At 34.4% G+C, this 24,386-nt stretch overlaps 1 protein-coding gene and 1 pseudogene across 3 annotated transcripts in view; one reads left to right on the top strand and one right to left on the bottom strand.

Moving 5' to 3' along the window:
• Positions 1-24,386, bottom strand: part of OSBPL1A (oxysterol binding protein like 1A) — a 178,137-nt gene that overhangs the window by 112,378 nt on the left and 41,373 nt on the right. For all 3 annotated transcript variants that reach the window (XM_036229911.1, XM_036229912.1, XM_036229914.1), the window contains exons 6-14: positions 22,177-22,262; positions 20,922-21,066; positions 16,890-16,951; positions 16,741-16,785; positions 15,846-15,919; positions 15,675-15,738; positions 10,893-10,991; positions 9,614-9,736; positions 3,683-3,764 (exon numbers count right to left, since the gene is read on the bottom strand). In XM_036229911.1, the coding sequence (XP_036085804.1) occupies positions 3,683-3,764; positions 9,614-9,736; positions 10,893-10,991; positions 15,675-15,738; positions 15,846-15,919; positions 16,741-16,785; positions 16,890-16,951; positions 20,922-21,066; positions 22,177-22,262 (780 nt within the window). The remainder of the gene's footprint in view (positions 1-3,682; positions 3,765-9,613; positions 9,737-10,892; positions 10,992-15,674; positions 15,739-15,845; positions 15,920-16,740; positions 16,786-16,889; positions 16,952-20,921; positions 21,067-22,176; positions 22,263-24,386) is intronic.
• Positions 7,338-7,456, top strand: LOC118610404 (annotated as a pseudogene).

Below are 24,386 nucleotides of genomic sequence, written 5' to 3' on the forward strand. Positions count from 1 at the left end.
GGCAAACTCATAAGGGAGCTGAGAAGAATCTTAAAAAGATTATTCACTTCGTGGGTGGGGGTCAGTAAACTAACAGGCTGGCATACAGGCAGTTACCACTCGAACAGAGGAACGAAGGGAGAGGACAGTGCGGCTAAAGCCAGCAGGAGCTGGCATTATTGGAATGGAGCCACGGGACAGGTGGAGGAACACAGCAGCACTGTTATACCACAGCCCAGCTAGAGGGAGCGGGGATACCCCTTGACCTAAACATCCTCACACCCCTTCCACCAATCTCCGGACAGGAGCTCTGGTTTTTGCTGAATCCCATTAGAAGTCCAAGGGCAAGTAAACCCCAGCAATCAAGTCTGTAGTGATCCAAGGCACCAAGCAGGGCAGAAAACGAATATGGAAGAGCAAACTGGTGCAGGTGGGAAGGGAATCCAAAGGCTGTCTGAGTAAGGACCTAGGGAGGTAAGGAAATGAGTGAGTACCCTAGAGAAAAGTCTTCTACGCAGAGGGACCAGCACAGCCCAGGCCTGAGGTAGGAGTCAGCCGTGCTTCTTTGAGAGACAGCAAGGGAGGCTGGTGAGGCTAGAGAGGAGCAAGAAAGGGACCTAGGAGATGAAGGCGAAGACGGATAAGGGGCTGGAAAGGTTTGTGAGTCATTAGAAGGACCTGTCTCTCATTCTGAGGCAACGTGGAAACTAATGGATGTTTTGAGCAAAGGACATCATACACTGGTGTTTTAGAAGGATCCCTGGGCAGGGACTGTAGGGGCAAGAGTAGACTCTGAGGGCCAGTTTAAGAGGCTGTTTTAACAGTCTGTGTGGGAGACGATGATGGCAACAGTGAATGAAGGTAGATAAGTGTGTTTACTTGAAGCCTAGGATTTTGATGGAAGAGTTTTAAGTGGATTGAACAAAAGTGCTTTTCCTTTAAAATTTTTTTCTTTTAAATAAGTGAAATGTTTCTATTTTCTTTTACCAGGGATTCACTTATGTACATCTAGTAACATGCAATAAAGTATATGCATTAAAGATGGCACAAAAAATAATATATCTTTCCTGGAGAGTAATTTAGGAATATGAATCAATATTAATACACTTTCACTCACTAATCCCACTTCCAAAAATCTTACAATAATAAAGTCATGTGATCAAATTTGAATGCACAATACAATATTATTTATAATAGTAAAAAACTGGCCACTACTTAATGGTAAATTTAGGCTTGTGTGGAAGAAGAGATTGACTCTTAGTCTTCAAGAAGTCTTCTAAAAGTTTTACTAGTTTGGGTGATTTATTTATTTTTGCAACCAGGCTTTTGGTAAATATAAAATAGTTGAGATTCCAGTATGGCATTATTTGAACCATGAATGATGTATTGCCAATGCCAAAAACATAAATTTTGGCATTCATCCGGAGAGGAATTATGTTTAAGGTCCACTCATGAAAATGAAAGTAGTATTTCAGTAGAGGATATTTTGGAACAAAGGCAAAACGTTTGGTCAAAAATGTTTACAGGGACCATGGGAGAGAATAATTATAAAGCAAGCTGAAAAATCAGGTTGAGATAAGGCTATGAAAGTCCTTAAATGCCAGAATAAAGAATACATTTATTCTATAGTTTCAAAAACCCACAAAAAGATTTTTTTCAACTGAAAAAAAATTATGCTTAAAAAGTATATTTCTAAAATTAATCTGGCAGGCAATAATGCAGTATTACACAGATTTTAAGTTGGAAGAGTTTCTGAAAGTCATCTGATTCAAATTCCCTTTAAGGATGGAATTCAGGGGGATCCCAGAAGGCAGGGAGACTAAAGAAGGCTTCTGTAGTAATCGAGATTTGAGGTGATATGGAGCTGAACTATAATGGTAGAGTTTGAAAAAGAAGGAAGAGAACTGAGTCTTAAAGTTCATATAATTTTGTACTAAATTGTAAGACAATAAACAATTTCAACCATAAGATCTGGATTCTGTCCATGAACATTTTAGTTTTTATCTTGAGACATCACTGGCAAACTATGTAGACAGTCTGGAGTGGGATGTGTATCTATCAGCTTCCTTTAATAAAGCACATGGTGTAAGATGATTCTGTATAATCCCTTGACATTAAGAGTGGATGTTACCTTCAACCCTCCAGTTCCATTCATAAAAACATCTTAACCCTATTTAATTACTATTTATATACTTATCAATACCAATCTTTCAGAAAATAATGTTTTTAATTGTATGTGTCTGTTAAATTTTATCATAAACATATGAAATAGGGTTGTCAGATCACAGTCAAACATCTCAGAGATCCCAGATGGCCCTGTCCAAAAGGAAATACCTCTTGGGTACCTCTTTTGTGGTACCCAAGAGCACAAATGATGCATGTCAACATTATGAGTAACATGGCACATAATCTAAACCAAGAGATTTGAGGCAAGCTTTAAAAATTCTTAATCTGGTTAGAGTTGTGATATAATTTTTCTTTGACCCAGGTTAAAAAAATTAATCTTTATATTTCACCTCACTCTGGTCATCTTCTACACCTTTTAAATATTGTTAGTATCTCTTCTTATTTTTGACGGTTCTTAGTAAAGATGGTGTTTTAAAAGCTCGCTGATGGTCTTAGGTGCATAACTGTGAATATACTTGTAAAGAAGCACTGAATTGCACATTTTGCATGGGTGAATTTTAGGTTCTATGAATTACATCTACAAATCTGTTATTACTTAAAAAGCCTATTGAGAATGAACCATGCTAAGTAATATAATTCAGCCTGCAATTAAATATCGAAATGATTTAACTGCTGTCCTTCCCAAAGCTATCATTGCTGATATAAATAACTGTTTGTTGAATTGCAATAAAGGAATGCCCAAGGTACATTTGGACAGATACAGAATATTAATGCTCAGTTATTCTAAAATTTCTACACATTCTATGAGCACATATAAACTGAACTAAGAGTTCACTGAGGGAAACTAGTTCATGATTAAAACTGACAGTTAATAATAAACTCATAGATAACTAAACTGATTATATGGTAGTGGAGTTATTTATAAAGACATCAGAGGTAAAGTCTAAGAAACAATTTTTTTAATTAACAAAATAATAAAACAATTTTTTCAGCATACTTATTTTTTGTACTGGATTTTGTATTGGACTGTATTTTGATTTTTGAAGTATTCATACTCAACTCGTGATAATTCATAGTTAATGAAGAGTGAAGACATAAAAAGTTTAACAGTAGATTTACCATTAGCTATACAAGTTTATATATACATAAACAGATTCATAAAAGGTCAAGACTTGGAAACAACCAACACCTTTATTTATAGATGAGGAAACTGAGGCTCAGAGAAGTTAAATGTACTGTTCAAAGTAACAGCTAGTAAGTGACATAGCAAGGATTCAAATCCAGAACAGTTTGACTCCAAATTCCATCTTCTGAGATTCATAAGCAGAATTCTCATTACACAACCAAAATGAATATACAGCCCCAACATGTTAACTTTGTTTTTCTTTAAAGAATAAAACCATTTTTAATCTATGATGCAAGCCTCCGCATGAACAGAAATTTTAAACAGCTGAATTCAAAACCAAAAATTATCTAAAATGTATAGTAAAACGAAACTACAAAGGTCAACATCTATGATAATGGGTTGTTTCAAAGAATGGTGGGGGTACTTTTTTTTTTTTTTTTTTTTTTTTACCTTCAGCCATGTCATAGTCTTTAATCATTTTGAGAAAGCTGGAAATTTCTTTATCTAATCTCTGTTGGCATCTTTGTGCTTTCTGGAAGAGCAAAAAAAAAAAAAACTTAAAAGACAAAGAATTTTTACATTACAGATGCTTTAATATTTCTATCAAAACTTTCAGTTCATAGGTTGGTACACTGTAATAATTGAGACATATTCTTAACAGAGAAAATGGTATGAGAAAATCTCTTTAAAAATTGAATATGTTTATTCACTTAAAGATTAATAAAAATAAATATTTCTAATACATTCAACATCTGCTGTGTAGATATCATACAACTGCATTAATTACTCCTAATAATTCATTAACCCACATATACCTAAGGAGTTATATTACTCTGATTTATTGACAGTTTTAGCGGACTAGATTAAACTCACTGGGATATAAAATACATTCCTTAAGAATATATTTTAAAATTGCTTTTTAAAAAAAAAAAAACCCAGATGGCACTATCATCTGGAAATCACAAGCTGATTTTCGTTCAGCAATCTAAGTGTACATAGCCCCAATATAATCAGACAAATAAGAACATTTTCTTAGTAAGAAAAATTTTATAAAAATAAAGTCAATTACAGAAAGCATCATTTCTTGTAATTTGAAGTTTCTCCATATGCAGACACCTAAAAGCAAAACATATAGAGTTTCATGATTTAAGTTGCATCTTATCTTAGTATATATTGGGAAGTCCAAGGTGAAAAATCAGATAAATCCATTTATTATGTTAACAGTATAACTTCGGAGTTAATTTCATTTATGCTTTCCCCTCAAAGAGGTAAGGAATAAAATTATTGCAAAATTGGTAGATTATGGCAATAAAAAATATTTACTCTGAGAACCTGACCTTATTAATATTAGAATCACACCGTTGTAGAAAGGATAATATATTTAGCCTTTATGAATCTTCCCTGCTTTGTATTTCTAATCTCAACTGGCCCATCACTAAACACTTTTGATGCCCCCAAATCAGATCTATGTGCCAAGGTGACATAGGTAAGCACTCTTTTCTCCTTTTTTACCTTATAAATTTTTTAGTGCTTATGAAGCTCAACTCAACCACAGTAGAATTATTCATGTTACCACATTATTGTCAGGCAATGTTCTCTTGAAAATCTAATTACTCTGTTTTGAGAGCTCTAACAACATAAAAATATAACTCACTTTTATTTATTTTTTTTGGAGAGAGACTATCTACACTATGCAATTTAAAACCTCATTGAAAGTGAAAAGGTATGCTGGATAATTTTTTCGGATATAGCCAGTGAATACAGGTTGAAGGCTGGAAAAAAGTCCATCTGGGGGCACTGAAAACATGCACTGCGACCAAATGTAATGCTCATAACTTATTAATACAAAATCATCATTTTCACTCTATACATATTTAATACTCCTGCCCATGTTCAAGACTACAGTTTTCCTTTTTATGGTGATAGTTAGCTGAATGTATAAAAGAAATGCCTTCATTTGCAGAGTGCAAATCTGTAATAAATATGATAGTTCTGAGGTTATAATTGAAGACAAGAATCACTCTTCATAGCATCATCCTCAAACACCTGAATCTATTCATCTTCTCTTAGCGTATCTACTAAAGAGAGTTTCCCTAATTGATGATTTACTTGTTTTAAAAGGTACACAATAGGTCAGATGAATACAGTTCAATCTCCAAGACATATTATTTTATAGCTGGGTATGTGTCTTCTGTTCTAAACAATTAGTATCATTTAATTGATACTAAAACAACAAAAAGGGACAATAAATATAAGATAGTCTCTTATTTTCTATAATTTCTTCTTAGCTATTGATTATATCATGAAAACCTAAAAATCTGTTCATGAAGATTAATGCTTATGAGTTTTTTGCAAAGCCCAGGATGCTATCTCATTCTAGACTTCTATCCCATTAACCTCAGGGTAAATAAGGAACTATTTTTAGGTTTTTATTTTTACTCTACATATATGGAATCCCACTATGAGCGATGTTCTAAAACCCACGTTATCTGGGTACAGAATACAAGAACAGGACCATGCTCACAGACAGGGGGCCCTGAGGCTCCCAGATGAGCACCTGAGCCACATTCACAACCCAGATCTGTTCCTATCTCGGCCAGCCCAGATTTTAGCTGTTGGTTTTATGTTGATGTTAAACTGCTTTATGATCTCTGTCTACGGGACAGCTTAAAAATGTGCAGCAAGGGGGTGGGCATCTAGGGAAGAGTGGACAGGGTAGGAGAGGGGTCGTTAATTCCAGACTATTTACTGCAGATAATCCACATTTGGTTCCTTAAGAACAGTCAGACCACCTTCTACTCAGCAGTCAAACTACTAATTAGTAGCAAACTACTAATATACAGCAGTGAGAGAAAAGAGACAAACACCAAATGGCACATATGGTATAATTCCATTTACATGAAATTCTATAATAGGCAAAACTGACAATGCCTATAATGACAGAAAGCACATCAGTGGTTGCCTGAGATGAAAGTGGAGGGGACTGTCTGGGAAGGAACACAAAGGAACTGTGAGATTAAAATGTTGTGTATCTTGACAGGAGTAGTGGTTACACAGGGTACATACATTTGCTGAAACATCACTGGAAACATAAAATGCATTCATTTTATTGTTTAAAAATTATGTCTCAATATATTAAACTTTTAACTAATGGACTATAGAACTCTGATAACTCTCCTCTTTGTAGAAAATCACCAGTACTGTGAGTACTGGTACTCCATTACCCATCTCCAAGTCTTCCCAACTCTACCCAAATCCACTGTAAAGATCATATTACATCCTCCCTCAATCTAAGCTAACCCATAACGCATTTATTATTTTTAGTATCTGGTGATTATGATGGCCCTGCTCCATAATCTTGTTTTATTTTGCAATAGGTATTTACATAAAGTTAAAAAAAAAAAAGGATATACATAGAAAAGCACTTCTTCCTCACATACCTAGCAGCCCTAGAGCTCCTATTTTTGCCCTTTACCAGCCTCCAAACAAAAACTGCTAATCATTTCTCATCTTCCCAGGGATGATCTAAGCCTGCACAAATCTGTGTGTGTACATCTTTACTTTTTTCAAGTAATAGCATATTAGATATCACATTTTATACCTTGTTCTTTTCACTTAAATATAAATCTTAAATATGTCAATACGTATAAATCTGCCTAATTCTTATGTAGATATACCAATCTTTCCCAGCCCTGTGTTGACATCCTCCATCCATCCTTCTGCACATTCATTTTAATTAGGCATCATTCATCTTTCTGCACATTCATTAGAAATCAGTAAAGTTTAATATTATTTCCTCATTTGGTTAAAATTTAGCATCATCTGCTCATTATTTCTTAGTAGAAGGAGTTCTGATTCTACAGAATCAATATATATTCAACAAATAAAACCCCCACTTCACAAGTACCACGCCAAATCTAAGCATATTCCAGTTGTGTCCAACAGACTGGAAATTAGTTATGGGTTTCACGATGGTGGAAACATTCTATCTGCAGTGTCCAAAGGTAGTAGCCACATGTCACTACTGAGCACGTAAATATGGCTGGTTAAAATGAGGAACTGAATTTTCAAATTGGATTCTAATTTATTTAAATGTAAATAGCTAGTATACGGCCATGCCACCCTGAATGTGCCCAATCTCATCTGATCTCAGAAGCTAATCAGGGCCGGGGCTGGTTAGTACCTGGATGGGAGACCACCTAGGAAGACTAGGTGCCGTAGGCAAAAAATTAAATGAATGAATGAATGGATGAATAAACAAACAAATGTGAATAGCTATGTTTGTCTAGTAGCCATCATATTGTTCTATACCAAAATTGTGTTTAAATTTATCTTCCAATTTTTATTTCTGAAATATTTTAAAGTTGTTATTAAAGCAATGACCACAAGGCCAATCGTTATATAATTTGTCTAATGCTTTTCTCCCTGAAGGCCTAACTTCCAGGTAGTGACATAGAGCTGAAAGAAAATGTTAAGTTTTTGGAGGCCTTCATTTGGAGTGGAAGTCAATCGAAATCAAAAGTATTATACAACAACATGGTCTACTTGTTGAGTGTGGACATTTTTTCCCCCTAATTTCTTAGAGATCTACTTACAAGTCCAAAAGCATATTTAGAAAATAAGGTTCATATTAATTCAGATAGTTTTAAAGTATCCCAGTCCTAGAGTTCCTAATATCCTTTAGAAAGTCTATAAACAAATTGGTATCAGAATTTCCTGGCATCTTAAGATCCAAGGATCAAGGACATTCTGGAGCCAGAATCTCACAAGCTACAATTTAACATACTTCAAAGCTCATTTCAGATTTTACCTATGTTGGACCAACCCTCAGAATTTGAGACAGAGTTAAGGTGCACAGAATGAGCATTCAAATTCTCTTGCACAGAAATATGTCTATAACTAGCAAAACCTGAAAGAGCTTCATGCTGGCTAAAACTCTCACTGGCTTCAGGTGCTATAAAATCTAGACAGCAGAAACTTCATGGTGTTCAAGTGAACACAGAAACACAATATTCAGATGAATAAAATGAAAGGCATAGTTGAGGCTGAGAACACGAAAATTTGAAAATGAGGCTAAAGAAGAAACATCTCTTCAAGAAAGTTTTTAATGATATGCATATTAGTACATTTTTATCTGTAGCTTCTGTTAAAAAGGTTTTAAAATTCCCATAATCCTGGAAAGATACTTTATGGTATGCTTTGTAAGTTTTTCCAGGTTTTATCATTTACCTTATATTGAGGATAATCAAATATGGAAGGATTTATTTTCACTTAGGGAATACTGACTGAAAGTTAAAATATTTAACATAGTTTTATTTTTTACTTGTTTGACATGATTTTGGCCATAGATATTTAAGCCTTCTTTATTTATCCAAAGAGTTTTAATGGCCTTTAGATGCTCTGGTAGATTAATTTTTGCAAAGTTCACTGATCTGAAAATTATGTGTATGGCTGTCACATTACACATTAGACTTTAAAACAGAAATACTGGTAAAGCCACCGTCAATAAATCTGAAGAATGTCTTCTACAGAACATGAAAGACCTCAAATTCTTTAATGCTACATCATAAATTACGACTAGGGATCAAAAGAGTAAAAATCTCTTTCTAACTTAAACGTATAGCCCCTTAATAGAACTCCTTAGATATTAGCAAACTTAATTTCATTAAAGTTTTTGTTTAGAAACACTCAAATTCTACAAGTGATTCATCTTATTTTAAAAAACAAATTTAGTACACAAATTCATATGCCCTGACATAATTATTTGGATTGAAATTCATCATCCTTTCATAGTTCTAATTCTTCCAAACCCAATTCTCACTTAAAAGGTACTGCCAGAAAATTTATGCCAAGAAAAAAATATCTATTTCATTTCAATTACAGTACATATGCTGATACTTCTGTGTGGACAAGTGACTTCCAATAAGGGCCTCTCCATTCATTACTGCCACTTTGCCTTATCAATGAAGTTTATAGATTATAAGTGATTTTAAATGAAACTACCAACCAGGAAATAAATCACTGTGGTTTAAACTCTGAAATATGCAGTGAAGTCATAAACAACAGCAAGTCATGGATGCTCCCCCTACTGGCAGAAGTTTTCAAATAGGACAATCTGAATACAGACAGCTATGTAAAAATTTTAACAAAAAAGATAGGCATATGCCTACATCTTTAGAGCCCATCCACATAGATATGTGATAGTATTACCATAACAGATATTATAAGTAGCAATAGAATATTACTAGACAAAAAGCAATCCTACTTCCATGGTAAGAAATTTTAATTTCAAAACCTCACATTAAAAAAGTTAAAATATTTCACAGTAAAATCTGAATAACAGAGTTAGCCATAAAGGTCAGATTAAGTTTTCCTGTTTACCTCTAAGGATTCCTTCAAGTCTACAGCAGAAACTGCATCTTCCTCTTCATCATCAGTCAACTGGTCCTGGGAACAGTAGTGAGTGCTATAAGCAGAATGCTCTTCTATTGCTTCCAGCCAGTCCTGAAATAATCCCAGGATTTAAATAAAGTGAAATGTATTTTTTCTCAAAAGAGGTGATATGACAATGATCTGGAAAGCATAAAGTTTACATGGAGAAAAAAATATATTATGGCCTTAAAAAAAAACAAACAATGAAATAATGATGCAGATTTCTTGTCCATGACATGTCTAGATAAAAAGTTTCCCAGTACTTAAAAGATATCACCTACAAGTTTATATTTTCATTAGCATTAATCCTCAAATGCATTATAATAACTAAATAATGGGTGGAGAATTTTTCACTTATCACACGTTCTCAAAACTATTGAATAAGTTATTGTATAATAATGTATCCAGAAACAATTTTACTTGCAATCAAATTATAAGCACCAGAAACTCAAATCACTTTAAGAGAGCCTACAATTGCCCTAATGCTTTAACTTTTACTGGTTTTAAAAAATCAATAATTGCACAAAAAGATGGAATATTTACCCTAAAAATACCTGTCTTATTACTTTCTCATTTCTTATAGCATTACTCAGGGTCGAATCTTACCATTTTATGAAATGTTGGGACAGTCATGATTTGGATTGTTTAGGGTTTTTTACAGGGTAAAAAGTTAACCACTTTGGAAGATAGATTCTTTCAATCCCTTACATAATTTACAAAAAACAAGAGGTCTATAAATATCACTTCGATCTAAAGGAATACAGATTCTTCATTAAATAACTGCACTGTGAATTTTTATTACAGAAATCCTAATTTTCTTGCTCTTATTGTTCAAGCTACCAAAAAGAAGACTGAGCCTAAACTGTAACAAATCAGAACACCTGGACTGGAGTCCAGGTTGTCTCTTCAATCTTAATCTTCTTCAGTTCCTTTGCCTACAAATTAAAGGACAAACTAAACAATCACTTAGGCTTTTTTCTAAAACCGGAAAGGGCTCCTTACCTTACATTAACAAAATCAAAATGAAAAAAATTCATTTTTTTCAGTACAGGCATATACTGATAAAAAACTAATTCATAAGCCAAATTTCAAAAGCTTCAAAGAACTGCCCCCATTAAGAAGGTACAATCGACAAGATGTTAAATGGTAATATTAAACCTATCTTATATTCTTTGTTTCTAAATGTTCTTTAAGTTTTATGGAAAATAAAAGAATCCATAAACATTACCTCTCTTGACTGTTGAAGGCTATTCTTAGGCACCCTGAAGCCATGAATAGTGTCATCAAAACATTTAATAGAGAAGAGGCAGCTATCAGTGGATTTTACCTTGGATATAAAAAAAAGTCAGTAAGATAATATCATTCATGCACATAAAATGGAACCCTAAAATTATTTATACATAAAATTAAAGGTATTAACATGACTTAATTATACCCAACTAATATTTAAAATACCAACTGATAATAACTGGGGCAAAACTTGATACACTGGAAGTATCAAATGCATTGTAGCTTATCTATGTCAAATCTGGTTTTCAGTCTTAATTACTCAGAGTAAAATACTAATAGTCCACTGGGTATGTAGCTTTAGTTTTTCCTTTCAATTAAAATAGCTTAGCATGCACTTGGGCTATAAAATCCTTTTACAACTACAGCTCCAATTTCTTGTTCATACCATTCTTATTAAATCTTTGAGTTGAGTGCAGAAAAATGTTTGAACTGAGTATAAAAGAACAAGGAGTAGATAAGATTGATACAGAAGGGAGAAAAGATAAAAAATTATTATGTCTTTTTAAAATATAAATTTGGAAAGTAAAGGGATTTAATAACTAAAAAAAAAAAAAAGACTTCTGCTTCAAGAACCTACCAGAGGGCCTCCCCACCCCCTTGCAGGAAACGACTATAAAATCTAGACACAAAACAAATAGAAACTACCTGAAGGTACTGGAAAGCTGAGCAAAGGTTGACAGACTGATGCGGGGGTGGGGGGGGGGGTGGGCGGGGAGGGGCGGCAGGCGGCATGCACATTTTCTTGGAGGAAACAAGGAGCTTTGCGAGGAAGTGCCCGTCCTCAACATTTTTCACCTGGACTAAGTACAGTGTACATGGTAACACAGCAGCAAGGGCACATGTGAACAAATCCAGTCTTTCTATTTGGGGAATTTAAAAAGCTGGGGAGCCATAAATACTGTAGAGTTGGGGAATCTCCAAGGGAAAGAGACAGAGGAGAAATCCCCACACTGTCTATTCACATCCGTAACTGATGCACAGAAAAGATTCAAAGCAGTCATTTAAAAGCAACCTTTCTGAATGTCCAAGAAACAGAGTTTACAATCCAAACCCAACTAAGAAAAATGACCTGCTAAACCAAAGGAAATAACATTTAATGGGGAAAACAGCAGAATCCAGAATCTACAGAACTTAACTTTCAAAAAATTAAAGATATGATCCATAATTACCTGACACATGAAGAAGAAAATGGAACACATTTTCAAAAGAAATCTAATTCAAAGGCAAAAATTGTCAGAATAGTTGCTAAGGACCTCTATATATGTATATCTACATAGACAGAAAATAAATATAAATTTTTAGATAGGTTGAAAACACATAAATAGAAGACACTGAAAACAGTAAGTATACGCAGGCCTGAATGGTTATATTAGCATCAGGCAAAATAGATTTCAAAACAAAATGTATTATAGGAGATAAAGAGAGCCACCACGTAATGATAAAAGGGTCAATAAATCATATGTATGTGATCAATAATAGAGCAAGAAATAATTTCACAAACATAAAACACCCTTCTCTCAGCAACTGATACAATTAGCCCGAATCAACAAAAACACATAAGATTGGAACATCAGTAACAACCACGACTGAATATTTATAAGACACTGCATTCAATAATAGCAAAGTACACATTATTTTCAAGTGCATTTACTAGGATAATCCATAAGTAGAACCATCAAGCAAGTCTCAATAAATTTGACAGGATAGAAATCATATAAGATATGTTCAACGACTGAAATAGAATTAAATTATAAATCAAAACAAGATAATCAGAAAACCTCCAATTATTTGGAAATTAAACAACACACATCTAAATATTCATTGGTTCAAAGAAGGTATCTCAATATAAATTAGAAAATATTTTGATCTAATAATGAAAACGAAATCTATCAAAATTAATAGGATGAAGCTAAAACAGCTACAAAGGGGAAAGTATAGCTTTAAATGGCTGTATTAGTAGAGAAGATAGATCTCAATCAATAATCTAAGCTTTCAACATATGAAAACTATAAAAGAGAGCAAATTAAACCCAAAGCATGGAGAATTTCTTAAAAGAACAAAAATCAATGAAATAAAAACAAAAAAAATATAAAAAAATTAAGAAAATCAAGAGCTGTTTCCTTTAAAAGATCAATGAAACTGATAAACTGCTAGCCAGACAGATCTAAAAAAAGCACAAATTACCAATATAAAAAATGAAAGAAAGCAAAGACTGCCTATCATACAAACATGAAAAACATAATATAGGTATATTAACAATAAATTTGATAACCCAAAGAAAATGGAAAAATTTCTTGAAAGGCAAAAATTACAAACACTAACCTAAAAAAAAAAAAAACCCAAAATTTGAATAGTCCTATAGCAATTAAAGAATTAAATTTGTAATTATAATCTGTCCCACAAAAATAATTTTAAAAACCTTTTGGCCCAAGTGACTTCACAGGTGAATTCTATCAAGCATTTAAGGAAGAAATAAATAATTCTAAACAACCTCTACCAGTAAATGGAAAAGGAACATTTTCTAATTTATTATATGAGATTAGTATTATCCTGATTCCAAACCCAGATAAAAATATCACAAAGGGAATATAAACCAACATCCATTGTGAACACAGAAGAATCCTTAACAAAATTTAAGCAAACAATATATTAAAATATCATGACCAAATAAAATTCATCCCAGCAATATGACATTATTGTATTAATACCCTAAAGTCAATGAAATTAACCATTAATTAATAGCATAAATGAGTAAAACCCCATTATTATTTCAATAATATGAAAAAAATATTTATTGAAATTCAACGGCTTTCTAGGATGAGAGCTTTAAGTAAACTAGGAAATGAAAAGAACTTCCTAAACTAGATTTAGGGCATCTATGAAAAACCTACAGCTAATAACTCAATGATAAAAGGCTCAATGCTCTGTACTTAACATAAGAAACAAAACAAGGATGTCGATTTTCACCAAATCTATTTAAAATTGTACTGGAGGTCCTACCTTGTACTATAAAGCTAAGTGAAATAAGCTATTCACAGAAGGCCAAACACTATATTATTTGACTTATATGAGGCATCTAGAGTAGTCAAATTATGTCATAGACACAAGTAAAATGGTGGCTGCCATTGGCTAGGGGGAAGAAAATGAATGAGGAGCTGTTTAATAGGCACAAAGTTTCAGTTTGGGAAGATGGGAAGAGTTCTGGAGATGGATGGTGGTGATGGCTGCAAAATAATGTAAATGCACTTAACGTCGCTAAATTGTAAATTTAAAAATTAAGATGGTGTCTACAGCCATGCCATCCTAAACAAGCTCAATCCCATCTGATCTCAAAAGCTAAGCAGGGTTGGGCCTGGTTAGTATTGGATGGGAAACCACCTAGGAAGACCAGGTACTATAGGTGTAAAAAACAAAAAAGAAGGGATTGTAAGCTGACAAGGTCCTTGCAATCTGTGAGGTCAACCAAGGGTTGCCTCACCTAAAAAATAAAAAACTAAGATGGTAAGTTTTATGTTAGGTGTATTTTACCACATTTTATTGAAAACATAAAAATCTTGTAGCTATAAACATCTATATTAGAAAAAAGATCTCAAATCAATAACCTAAGCTTCAATCTAAAGAGACTAGACCTTGAACAGGACTTGCCTTATAGTGGTCAATGAATGCCCATTAGCTTGTATTGATATGCACAGATATGTACTGATATTCATAAAAGAAGCATTTAAGTAGACATTTATAAAAGAAACAAAAGTTATAAAACAAGGTGAGGCATAACATAGCAGGAGCTAATCAATTCCAGAGAAGTTAAAGATCGAAATATTTTAAAAGGGCAGTGGGAGCAACTTGTTTGTTTTCTGTTTTAAGGTAGACAAGAATTAGATAAATCTGAGGACACTGAGGAAACATCCTGGTATTAAGTAGAATCAAGAGTGGGAACAGAAAAGAATGGCCAGGATTACATCAAAAGAAGAAACAAAAAGATGAGATGAGTAACATTAGAAAGGGGTTCCCTGGCCTGGTCTAATGTGGAAGGACTAAGGTATGTGAGGACACTGGAGGGACCAGCTTGTGTCATTGGTCTGTACTACTGGAGAATGCGAATACGTCTGTGACTCCCCACGGGGAATTCGGCTGGTCTGACAGTGTTCATACTGAGAAGAGGCAGGTGCTGAGCTCTTAAAAACAGATGGACAACCACGGCACACTGACAACTGAAGGACTTTAAGAAGGAAACAAAGTGTGTCTTGCTCTGGTCTTAGACTAATCTCTAAGGAGGAAAAACTTGCTTTTTCTCCTGGTTGATAAAAGTAACATAAAATAGCCTGAAGTGAATATGGAGAGCCTAAGAATCCAATTTTAACATAGGCTTTAACTTTAGTACCAGAAAATCTCCCATTGTCCTGATTTACCCACATACAAATACACATATACACACACCTACATATATGTACATGCATATAAATGTATCACTATATACATACACACGCATGAAATGTTAAAAGCTCTGCGTAAATGTTTTCGGATCACTCATCTCTCATCCCACAATATGTGAAGATAAACAAAAGGTAATTATAGTTTTAAAACAAAGATTCCTCAAATAAAAACATATACAAGTACTTTCTACCCCCAGATTTACAAGGCAGATTATACAAATGATATAGGGCAATCACTTGCAGAACTGATTTCAGGGTTTGAGCAAAATATGCATGTGTCATCCTACCGTGCACACTGCTTGAGTTAGGTGTTTGCATCCCTGGCGATAAATATTACGGACTGCATCGGGCCTTCAAAATAAATATTAAATTATCAAGGTAAAAGGAAAAGAGATAAGTGAAAACATTTCATCTTTCAAAATTTAATGTCGAAATTTAATGAGGATCATAAAACTTACTGTTTCCTATACCACGAAAGGACTCCATGTTCTAACACTATCCAGAATAATCTCCAGCCAAAAAATCTTGAACTCTAAGGAAAAATGGACAAAAGATTTTTCCAAGTTGACACATCTAGATTCAAATACGTGATTGATGAGAAGTAATTAAGTTGTGATAGTTCTATCTGAGTCTTTCAATTAAACAGTAATACTGAACATTAAGAAATGATCAAACATGAACTTAGGTACCAGGTGCAGTAATGAAAACATACCACTACAGGGTGACAGGAACAGAAGAAATGCCACACTGATAAGATCAACGATAAACACAGTTTATACTTCTGACAATATTGTTCAGAGATATTTACAGGAAATATATCAGTTGTGGGCTTCAAAGACAATTTCCTCAAAGGCCTGAATGAACTTCTAAAAAAAAAAAAGAATTATCCTAAATTTATTTTATACAATATAAGCATACATGTACGAAAATATCTAGAGGGAGTTCTTGAAAGTGCAGAAGAAATTACATGCTCTAAAATAGTTAATTATGGAAAATAACTCTAAAACAGAAATTTGTAGAATGAGCTCTGTGACAATTCAAGTATTAAATTCTTCCTACGTCCTCCAAGGTTCAATGTTCATAACAAAAAGAAAACTGTAATTCTATGATTAAGAAAAAACGTATTTTCTCCCACTCTGTTCTGTGTAAACTTGGTCACCTAAAAGTGTTAGACAGTAACTGCTACAAGCGGACACCTAATGAAGTCCAGCACTACAAAATTGGCTGCACTAAAAATCCAAGAAAGATTAAATCACATGTACTTCAGAAATAATTTTTTAAAAATTTTAACAGAAATGGAACACCTGAGGATTCTTCTTTCCAGTTTATAATTAAAAAACCATCCAAACCTACCTTCCAGAGAGGGCCTTCATACCGTTTCAATGCTTTGTAGAGGATCTATTGAAAAACATTTTCATTAAAAATGCATCTATATATTTTAATAATTCAATTTTTTTCCCTAGAAATTACTATGTAAATGTAATCCATTAATTACTACATACCTTATTACCAAGAAGAATGTGTTTCACTTCAGCGGCCTGGGCAAGGTCAAGGGGCTTCTGATCTGTGTAAAATATAAGGAAAAAAGCCATTGAGAGCTTAACTGACACTGCAATTGCATTATAATATTGTTCCATTATTCCATCAACTATACCTTTTTCTTCTCTCTCGAAATTATCTACCTAAAATTGCCATTTCAATCATTTACAGCCTCCTTTTTAGTAGCTAACTATTAAACCAACAAATCAGATTAACCACAGAACACTCTGTACAGGTTCTGTGATCATTCAAGCTTTCTTGCCTTAAGTCACTGTATTAGTTTCCTATGGCTGCCGTAACAAATTGTCACACCTTACTGGCTTAGAAGAACATATCTCTTACAGTTCTAGAGGTCAGAAGTCAGAAACGGGCTAAAGTCAAGGTGTCAGCAGGACTGCATTTCTTTTGGAGACTCTAGGGGAGAATGTTTCCTTGCCTTTTCCAGCTTCTAAAGGCCACCTACATACATCTTGTGACTTGTGGTCCCTCCCTCCATCTGCGAAGCGCATCGTTCCAGCCTCTGCTTCTATCTTTACATTCTCTCTTGAGATATTCTGATCCTCCTGCCTCCTCCCTATAAGGACCCTTGTCATTATACTGGGCCCACTTGAATAATTCAGAATTATTATCCTACCTCAACATACTTAATTAATCTTATCTGTCGGGACCATTATTCAGCCTAGCACGGCCACTCTTAAGTTATTTCACTGGAGGACAGATAGTAGAGACAACTCAGAAGCTAAGGGTGTGATGGCCCACCATTGAGAATAAAAGGAAAACATGACAATGAAAAATGAAACCAGCAAGATATTATGGTAACTTTCTCAAGCATTATATGTGCAAGCACTGTATGTTTTTCCAAGCGACAACAAAAGTAGAATTTGTTTATATTAAAATTACTTATTGAGTTCTGAAGTGAGCAGGCCACTATATGAAGGACATAAAGCAAAAAAAAAAAAAAAAAAAATCATCGTCTCTTAACCTCGGGTAGCTTCTAATTGCTAGAGAAAACAAAAGCTACACATAAAAATTTAAAACAAAAAGTAGCCCTTCCAAAATAGCATATCAGACTGGAACTCTGGAACTCGGTTTATGCAGTAAGGTGATATATTCTATGAATAACCTTTAAAAAAAAAAAACTACATTATTATTTTATTATTAAAGAGTCCACTTCTGTGACTGCCATGAAGCCCAGGTGGGGTTAATAGTGACCTGTTCTGGAAGTAACTATACATCACTCTGGACTTTCTGGTTATAACCATTATCTTCTCTCTCTACCTCAACTGAAGACCCAGACTCATGAGGCCTCACTCCCTGCCATCCTATTCCTGGAAGAGGCCAAGGCCATCTACAGAGGAAGCTTTTTCAGAGAAGACAACTTGGTCTTCCTAGAAGACAACTGCCTTTGCTTCGATATAATGAAGCAGATGGCAACCCCAAACCACAGACAGGTTGGGACCTGAGCAGGCCTCAATGTACAAATAATCGTTTTATAAATACCAAACACCTGATGATATGTGTTGGCAATTTTTTTGTAGAAGTATCTCCTAATGAGAGTCTATTACACACCAATTAATATTTGAGGCACTGGGGATTCAGCAGTGAACATGACAGAAACGAAGCGGGGGCTAACAGAAAAAGGGAAAGACAAACAATAAAATAACAAAAAAGGATATAGAGCAGATAATAAACCCTGACAATATTTTGCCAATATGCCTATATTTTTTAAGTAAATTAACAACAGAATGACTGCAATACCACCTTAGATTGTTGGTTGGGGAACTAACTAATCAGGGTAAGCCTGTGAGGAAGGGATGTTTAAAAATTTGAAATGAAGAATTCAGCCTCATGAAAATATAGGGGAACGGCGTTCCAGCAGAGGGAAAAGCTAACACAAAGGCCCTGTAGGAAAAATTTAGTGGGCAAGAGATACAGTTAGAGAAGTACAGAGAGACACATTATGTAAGGGCTTTGTAGGTCAGACCTTCGAGAGCCCTTATGAGGAGTTGTCAAAGTTTTTAAAATTTTTATAAGAATAACTGGGGAAATGTAAACTTTGGCTATTTGATGATTTTGAGATACTATTTTAATATTAATAATAGGATAACATTAGCACGGCTATGTTTAATATAGCTCTATTGCTATAATTCACATAACATACAATTCCCTCTTTTAAAGTATACAATTTGATGCCTTTAAGAAGTGGTCCCCAACCTTTTTGGCACCAGGAACCAGTGCCCCTATGAGAATCTAAAGCCTGATGATCTGAGACAGAGCTGAGGTGGTGATGCTAGTGCTGGAGAGCAGTTACAAATATAGATGGAAGTATGCTTGCTTTCCCACCACTCACCTCTTTCTCTATGGCCAGTTACTAACAGGCCGCAGACCGGTATTGGCCCAGCCTGGGATTTAGGGGGAATCCTGCTTTTAAGTATATATTCAGAGTTCTGCAATTATCACATGTGGTTATGGTTTTCTTAAAGGAATCCTTATCTTTTATAAATATAAGAAAGTATTTATAGATGAAATAACATGATATTCAGATAGTGATCATTATTGATAATTCCTGAAAGAGGGTGATGAGTACATCAATCATACAATTCTATTTTTTTAAGTCTGGATAATTTCTAGATTCTTTTTTAAAAAGATCACTGTGGCTACTGTGCAGAAAATGGCTTGTAAAAGTGGGCAAGGGAAAAGCAACGATTAGTCATAAAGCAATAGTAACTGTCTAGGTGACAGATACTGGTGGATTGTACTAGACAATCAATAAAATGAAGACAGTAGAAAATATGGAGAGAAGTTCATGAGTTTGAGATTTCAGAAGCAGATTTGCAGAACTGCTGATGGGTAAAACTAAGGCTGACCATTTTTTCTTCAGTGGGGAAAAGCCTTTTAAAAATGTTAACTGAGAAATTAATAATCATTTTAGGTTTTTCTACTAGGGCATAGGAAGATGTCTTATAAAAAGGCCTGCCAACTCTGTTATTTCCATTCTATCTATAGAGCATTTGAGAAATTATTCCTTTAAGCAGAGAGGATGACAATATGATTTCTTTCATAGAATTCTGCCCTAATACCAAAAATAATTCTGAACTCCTGCCAACTAGCTAAATTCCCAGTAAAGAGCCCTCATTTCTGAATTCAATGCCAAAAGTGCCTGTTACACAGTAAAAATTCAACAAAATGCTTTTGAACTGAATGAAATAGCCTCCCTACTTGGATGAACACCATAACTAGTCATTTCAAAATTGTACTACCTCTCCTATCAACCACAACAAAATAAAAAACAGGAATGAAAGAATACTTTGCATAATATAAATTTGTTCTTTCATGAGAAAACTAAACAAAACTGTCAACGATCCTCAAATTAATTTACACAGAATGCAACTCCAATTAAATACCAACAGTGTTTTTACTAAGAATGTACAAAAATTATTTAAGATGCCATCTGGAAGAATAAACAGATAAAAAGTTCCAAAATAGCCTCAAAAAAGAAGAGTGGTAAGGGGAAACCTTATCAGACATTAAAACATTACAAAAATAATCATTAAATGTGCAATACTGGCAAAAAAAAAAAGATGAGGCAATGGAAGAGATCAGAAAACACAAAGAAAATTCTTCGAATGTATGAGCAGGGCATAACAAAACAACGGAAGGGGAAAGATAGCTTGATAAAGGATAAGTGTGAAGATAAATGATTAGCAAATGTCTCACATCCTAACACACACTCTCACATCTTTTCCTGTTCAAACCCTCCAACCACACCCCAAACAGGGCTGGGCCTCTAGCTACTTTTCTGAAGTTACCTATCTCCCCCGCCTGCCCTGCTCTGGGCACCCAGGCAGCTTTCTTCTTCAGATATGCCAAGTGCTCTCCTAACCCAGAACTTTAACAAAAGTTGGACAGTGAAACAAAACACTTACTTTTATATGGCACTGACTTCGTTTTATAACTTCAGAACGACCAACAGTGGCTTTCGCCAACATGCTTACCATTTTTGTTCTTCAGATTAGGATCTGCTCCACTTTTTAGAAGCTTTAAGGCACATTGCTTATGAGCCCGGTAAGCTGCACAGTGCAAGGGTGTATTTCCTAACTGATCCGAACAGTTAACATCAGGAGGATTGGGCCTGTTGAGCTAACAAGAAATGCAAAGCAGAATTATATATCAAAGGTAGACTTTCTCCCATCAAACATATGAAGGTATAACAACGTTCAGGTAAACCCTCACACTACAGAACCTGACATACGGCTGGGCCCCTTGACATCAGGACTGGCAGTGGCTTCTTGCTCACTAAACCAGTCAACCCATGTTACTCCCCATGCTTTTCCTTGAGACAGCATAAAATCTCAGGTTCCACACTCTACTGACAACAGATACCACACAACACACCAGTGTCCCCCACCCACTCCACCCACATTAAGATTTCACTGAGATTGCTCATTTCTGCCAGTCTTGCAATTCACACTTGTGACAGCAAAATTACAATTAGTCAACCAGAGACAGTCACTCAAGAGTTAAAACCATAAATGTTAAATGTGTAAATGTTGGAAGTTCAACTGAATCATTGTTCCTAACTCATTGCTTTAAAAACTTCTTTAGATAGGCTCCATTTCACAAAGTTAAAAAATGTTTTAGGCACTATATTTGGAAACCAAAGAGGCCTTTCAAATGAGCTGAAATAACTTTAAAGCAAATGGCAATGCTTGTTGTGAATTTAGAACAAATTTAGAGTCTTATGTTTAATGAGATCATGCAAGAAATGGAAACTAGAAAGTAGGTCTCCTAAGAAAATAAATGAATAAAGCTTTCAGTCTGTTCTAACATGATATAAATATTCCAAAATACTGTCTCGAAAGTATGTTACATTCTAGAAGTATAGATACCTTTCAGAAGTCATTGTACATCAAAATTAGAGAACCTTATTTCTTTATAGATCCTATACATTATACTTTGATTTTATACTTTCAGTTTTTCTTATATTATGTATGTGCCTTGAAAAATCAGATTCTTAATCCATTACGTTTTCAGTAGGGGGTGGAGATATAAATCAGAAAGTCAGAGAAAAACATCATCATTTAAAATGTAGCCTGTATAAACTAATACCATGCTAAGTGTTTTTAGATATTTAAAGAGTTTTCTTCTATTATTATGATCTCAAGTATTTTTGTACCACAATTCTACTAAATTATAAAGTTAACATTAAGCAAAAATTTTCCTGAAGTGTAAAGAAATAATTTTTTTTACCAGAGCTGTAAGTTCTGCTGTTTTGCCTTCTCTTGCTGCTGCTAAAAGTAATTCTTCAAGCTTTCTTTGTTGAGTCCTTTCTACAGCTGCAAAAGGAAAATACATATATGTTACTCTACTTCTGGTCAGGATCCTATTAGCAAATTCATTACAAAGGTGTATAAAGAATGAGGTGATCATGGTGAGGAAAGCCACAGATTCTGAATTGTAATTCAAATATAGTTAGACTATTGTTATTCTCAATGCCTTACATTTTAGATTACAGATTTCAACTTATTTCGGGTTTAGATAAAATCATGCTTTCAATTTAAGTATATTATTAAAATACCCATCACAAATAATTATGAATTACTTTTCTATGCTGAAATACCATCACATACCTTCCTTGGAAAGGTAGATAAGTGAGGACAGAAGGCAGAGAAGTGGAGACCTTAAAGTGTTAAAAGTAATAAGAAACATCATTGGTAGAAAGATGTACAAACCATATAAATGTATTTAGATTTACATATATGTATATTTATATAAGAATATATCTCTTTAACAAATATTATAGCACATTCTATGTGCCAAGTGCTACTTAAAGCATTTTAAAAGTATTAAATCCTCATAACTACTCTATAAAGTAAGCCTTCCTATTATCCCGATTTTATAAGAAACTGAGACACCAAGTAGTTAAGGAACTTAACCAAAGTCACACAGCCAAATAGAAGGCATTTATTAAATAGTTAGTAATTACTATGCGCTGTTGTTCCAGAACCAATGCATGCCATCGCATTTCAACTACAAGGAACATATCTTTTGAATACAGAAACAGCTGAACTAGTTTAGCTTTGACTTAAGAAATTACTAACATGACTAAATATCATGATCTTCTACTCTCACGTTTTTATTTTCACACCCAGACTTTCTCTCTACCTCAGAGAAAGGTGGCCAAGTCTCTACATAGGCTCTCGATGCCTTCTTTTGCTGGGATTCATGCTCTTCAATCTTCCCTCTCACTGGTTCTAAGGCTACTAGACTGTGAGTTCTTTGAGAACAGTTATGTCCTTATCCCTCTTGTACAGACCTCTACTGCTACATATATTACTCAGTGTCATTCAGCTCTTCAGTCCTTCTTGAAGTTAGCTCTGCATATTTGCAATGCACATTTGGCCAATAAAGATTTATTGAATAATCAAATTATGTTTAATAATGTTGGTTCTAGACTTTAGGGAAATAAAGGGGACCCTAAGTTTCCTTCTAGATTGTCTAGGCTCATAAATGAAGGATTTATGAGATTTAGAGTTGAAAATACTGCATATGTTCCTGTCCTACATTCAATCAGGATACTGAAAAAAGACTTGATTCAGCCAATGAAAAACAAATATTTCAGTGTGGGGAGCTGAGGCTTCTTGAGCACTGGCGAAGTTCTGTTCCTTGATGTGGGTGCCGTCTACATGGATGTGTTCCAGGTGCAAAAACAGCAAGATGAACATTGAAGAGGCACACTTTTATCCACGTATTTTATACCTCAATAAATGTTTTCAAAGCAAACACTCCATCCAAAAAACCGCTTGTCCTATAAATTTTAAATTTAATATGACTATAGCCTAACTCTTACTATCTTTTCAATCAGAATCCATAGTTAGTAGGGATCACAGAGATCATGAAGGCTAACTCTATCCTGATGAGACACTTATATACAAGCACAAGTAGGTTAAACAACAGTGCACTTGAAATGCAGGCAAGAACTGGGCAAAGGTACTTCACTGAGAACAGAAAATCAGCATTTTGCAATCTCTACAGTAATAAGTGCTTCAGGCAAGAGCTATTAACGAATGCTAAAGCCAGTGATTAAGAATTTATTGGTAAAAGAGGATATTTATACGCCCTCAACTTTTCTCCCCACAGATTAGTTACTACAAAAGGGGGAAGGAACCTTTGCAGTGGACCACCAAGGGATCAGAATTAACAGCAATGGACAAAATGACATCATCTACCTCCTATATGATGTACTCATAAAGGATAAAACCTCACCTACACACTATTCCTGCCAAAAATGATCATCCTAAATCTAATTATATGAAAACAGAAAAACCCAAACTGAGGGGCATCCTACAAACAATTCTATAATTGCTATCCTTGTCTAAAAGGTCAAGATCATGAAAGGCAAATCATAAGAAATTCTTCCAGATAAAAGACTAAAAAGATGTGATAATTAAATGCAATGT

This window comes from Rousettus aegyptiacus, unplaced genomic scaffold, assembly GCF_014176215.1.
Source record: "Rousettus aegyptiacus isolate mRouAeg1 unplaced genomic scaffold, mRouAeg1.p scaffold_m13_p_12, whole genome shotgun sequence".
NCBI lineage: Eukaryota > Metazoa > Chordata > Mammalia > Chiroptera > Pteropodidae > Rousettus > Rousettus aegyptiacus.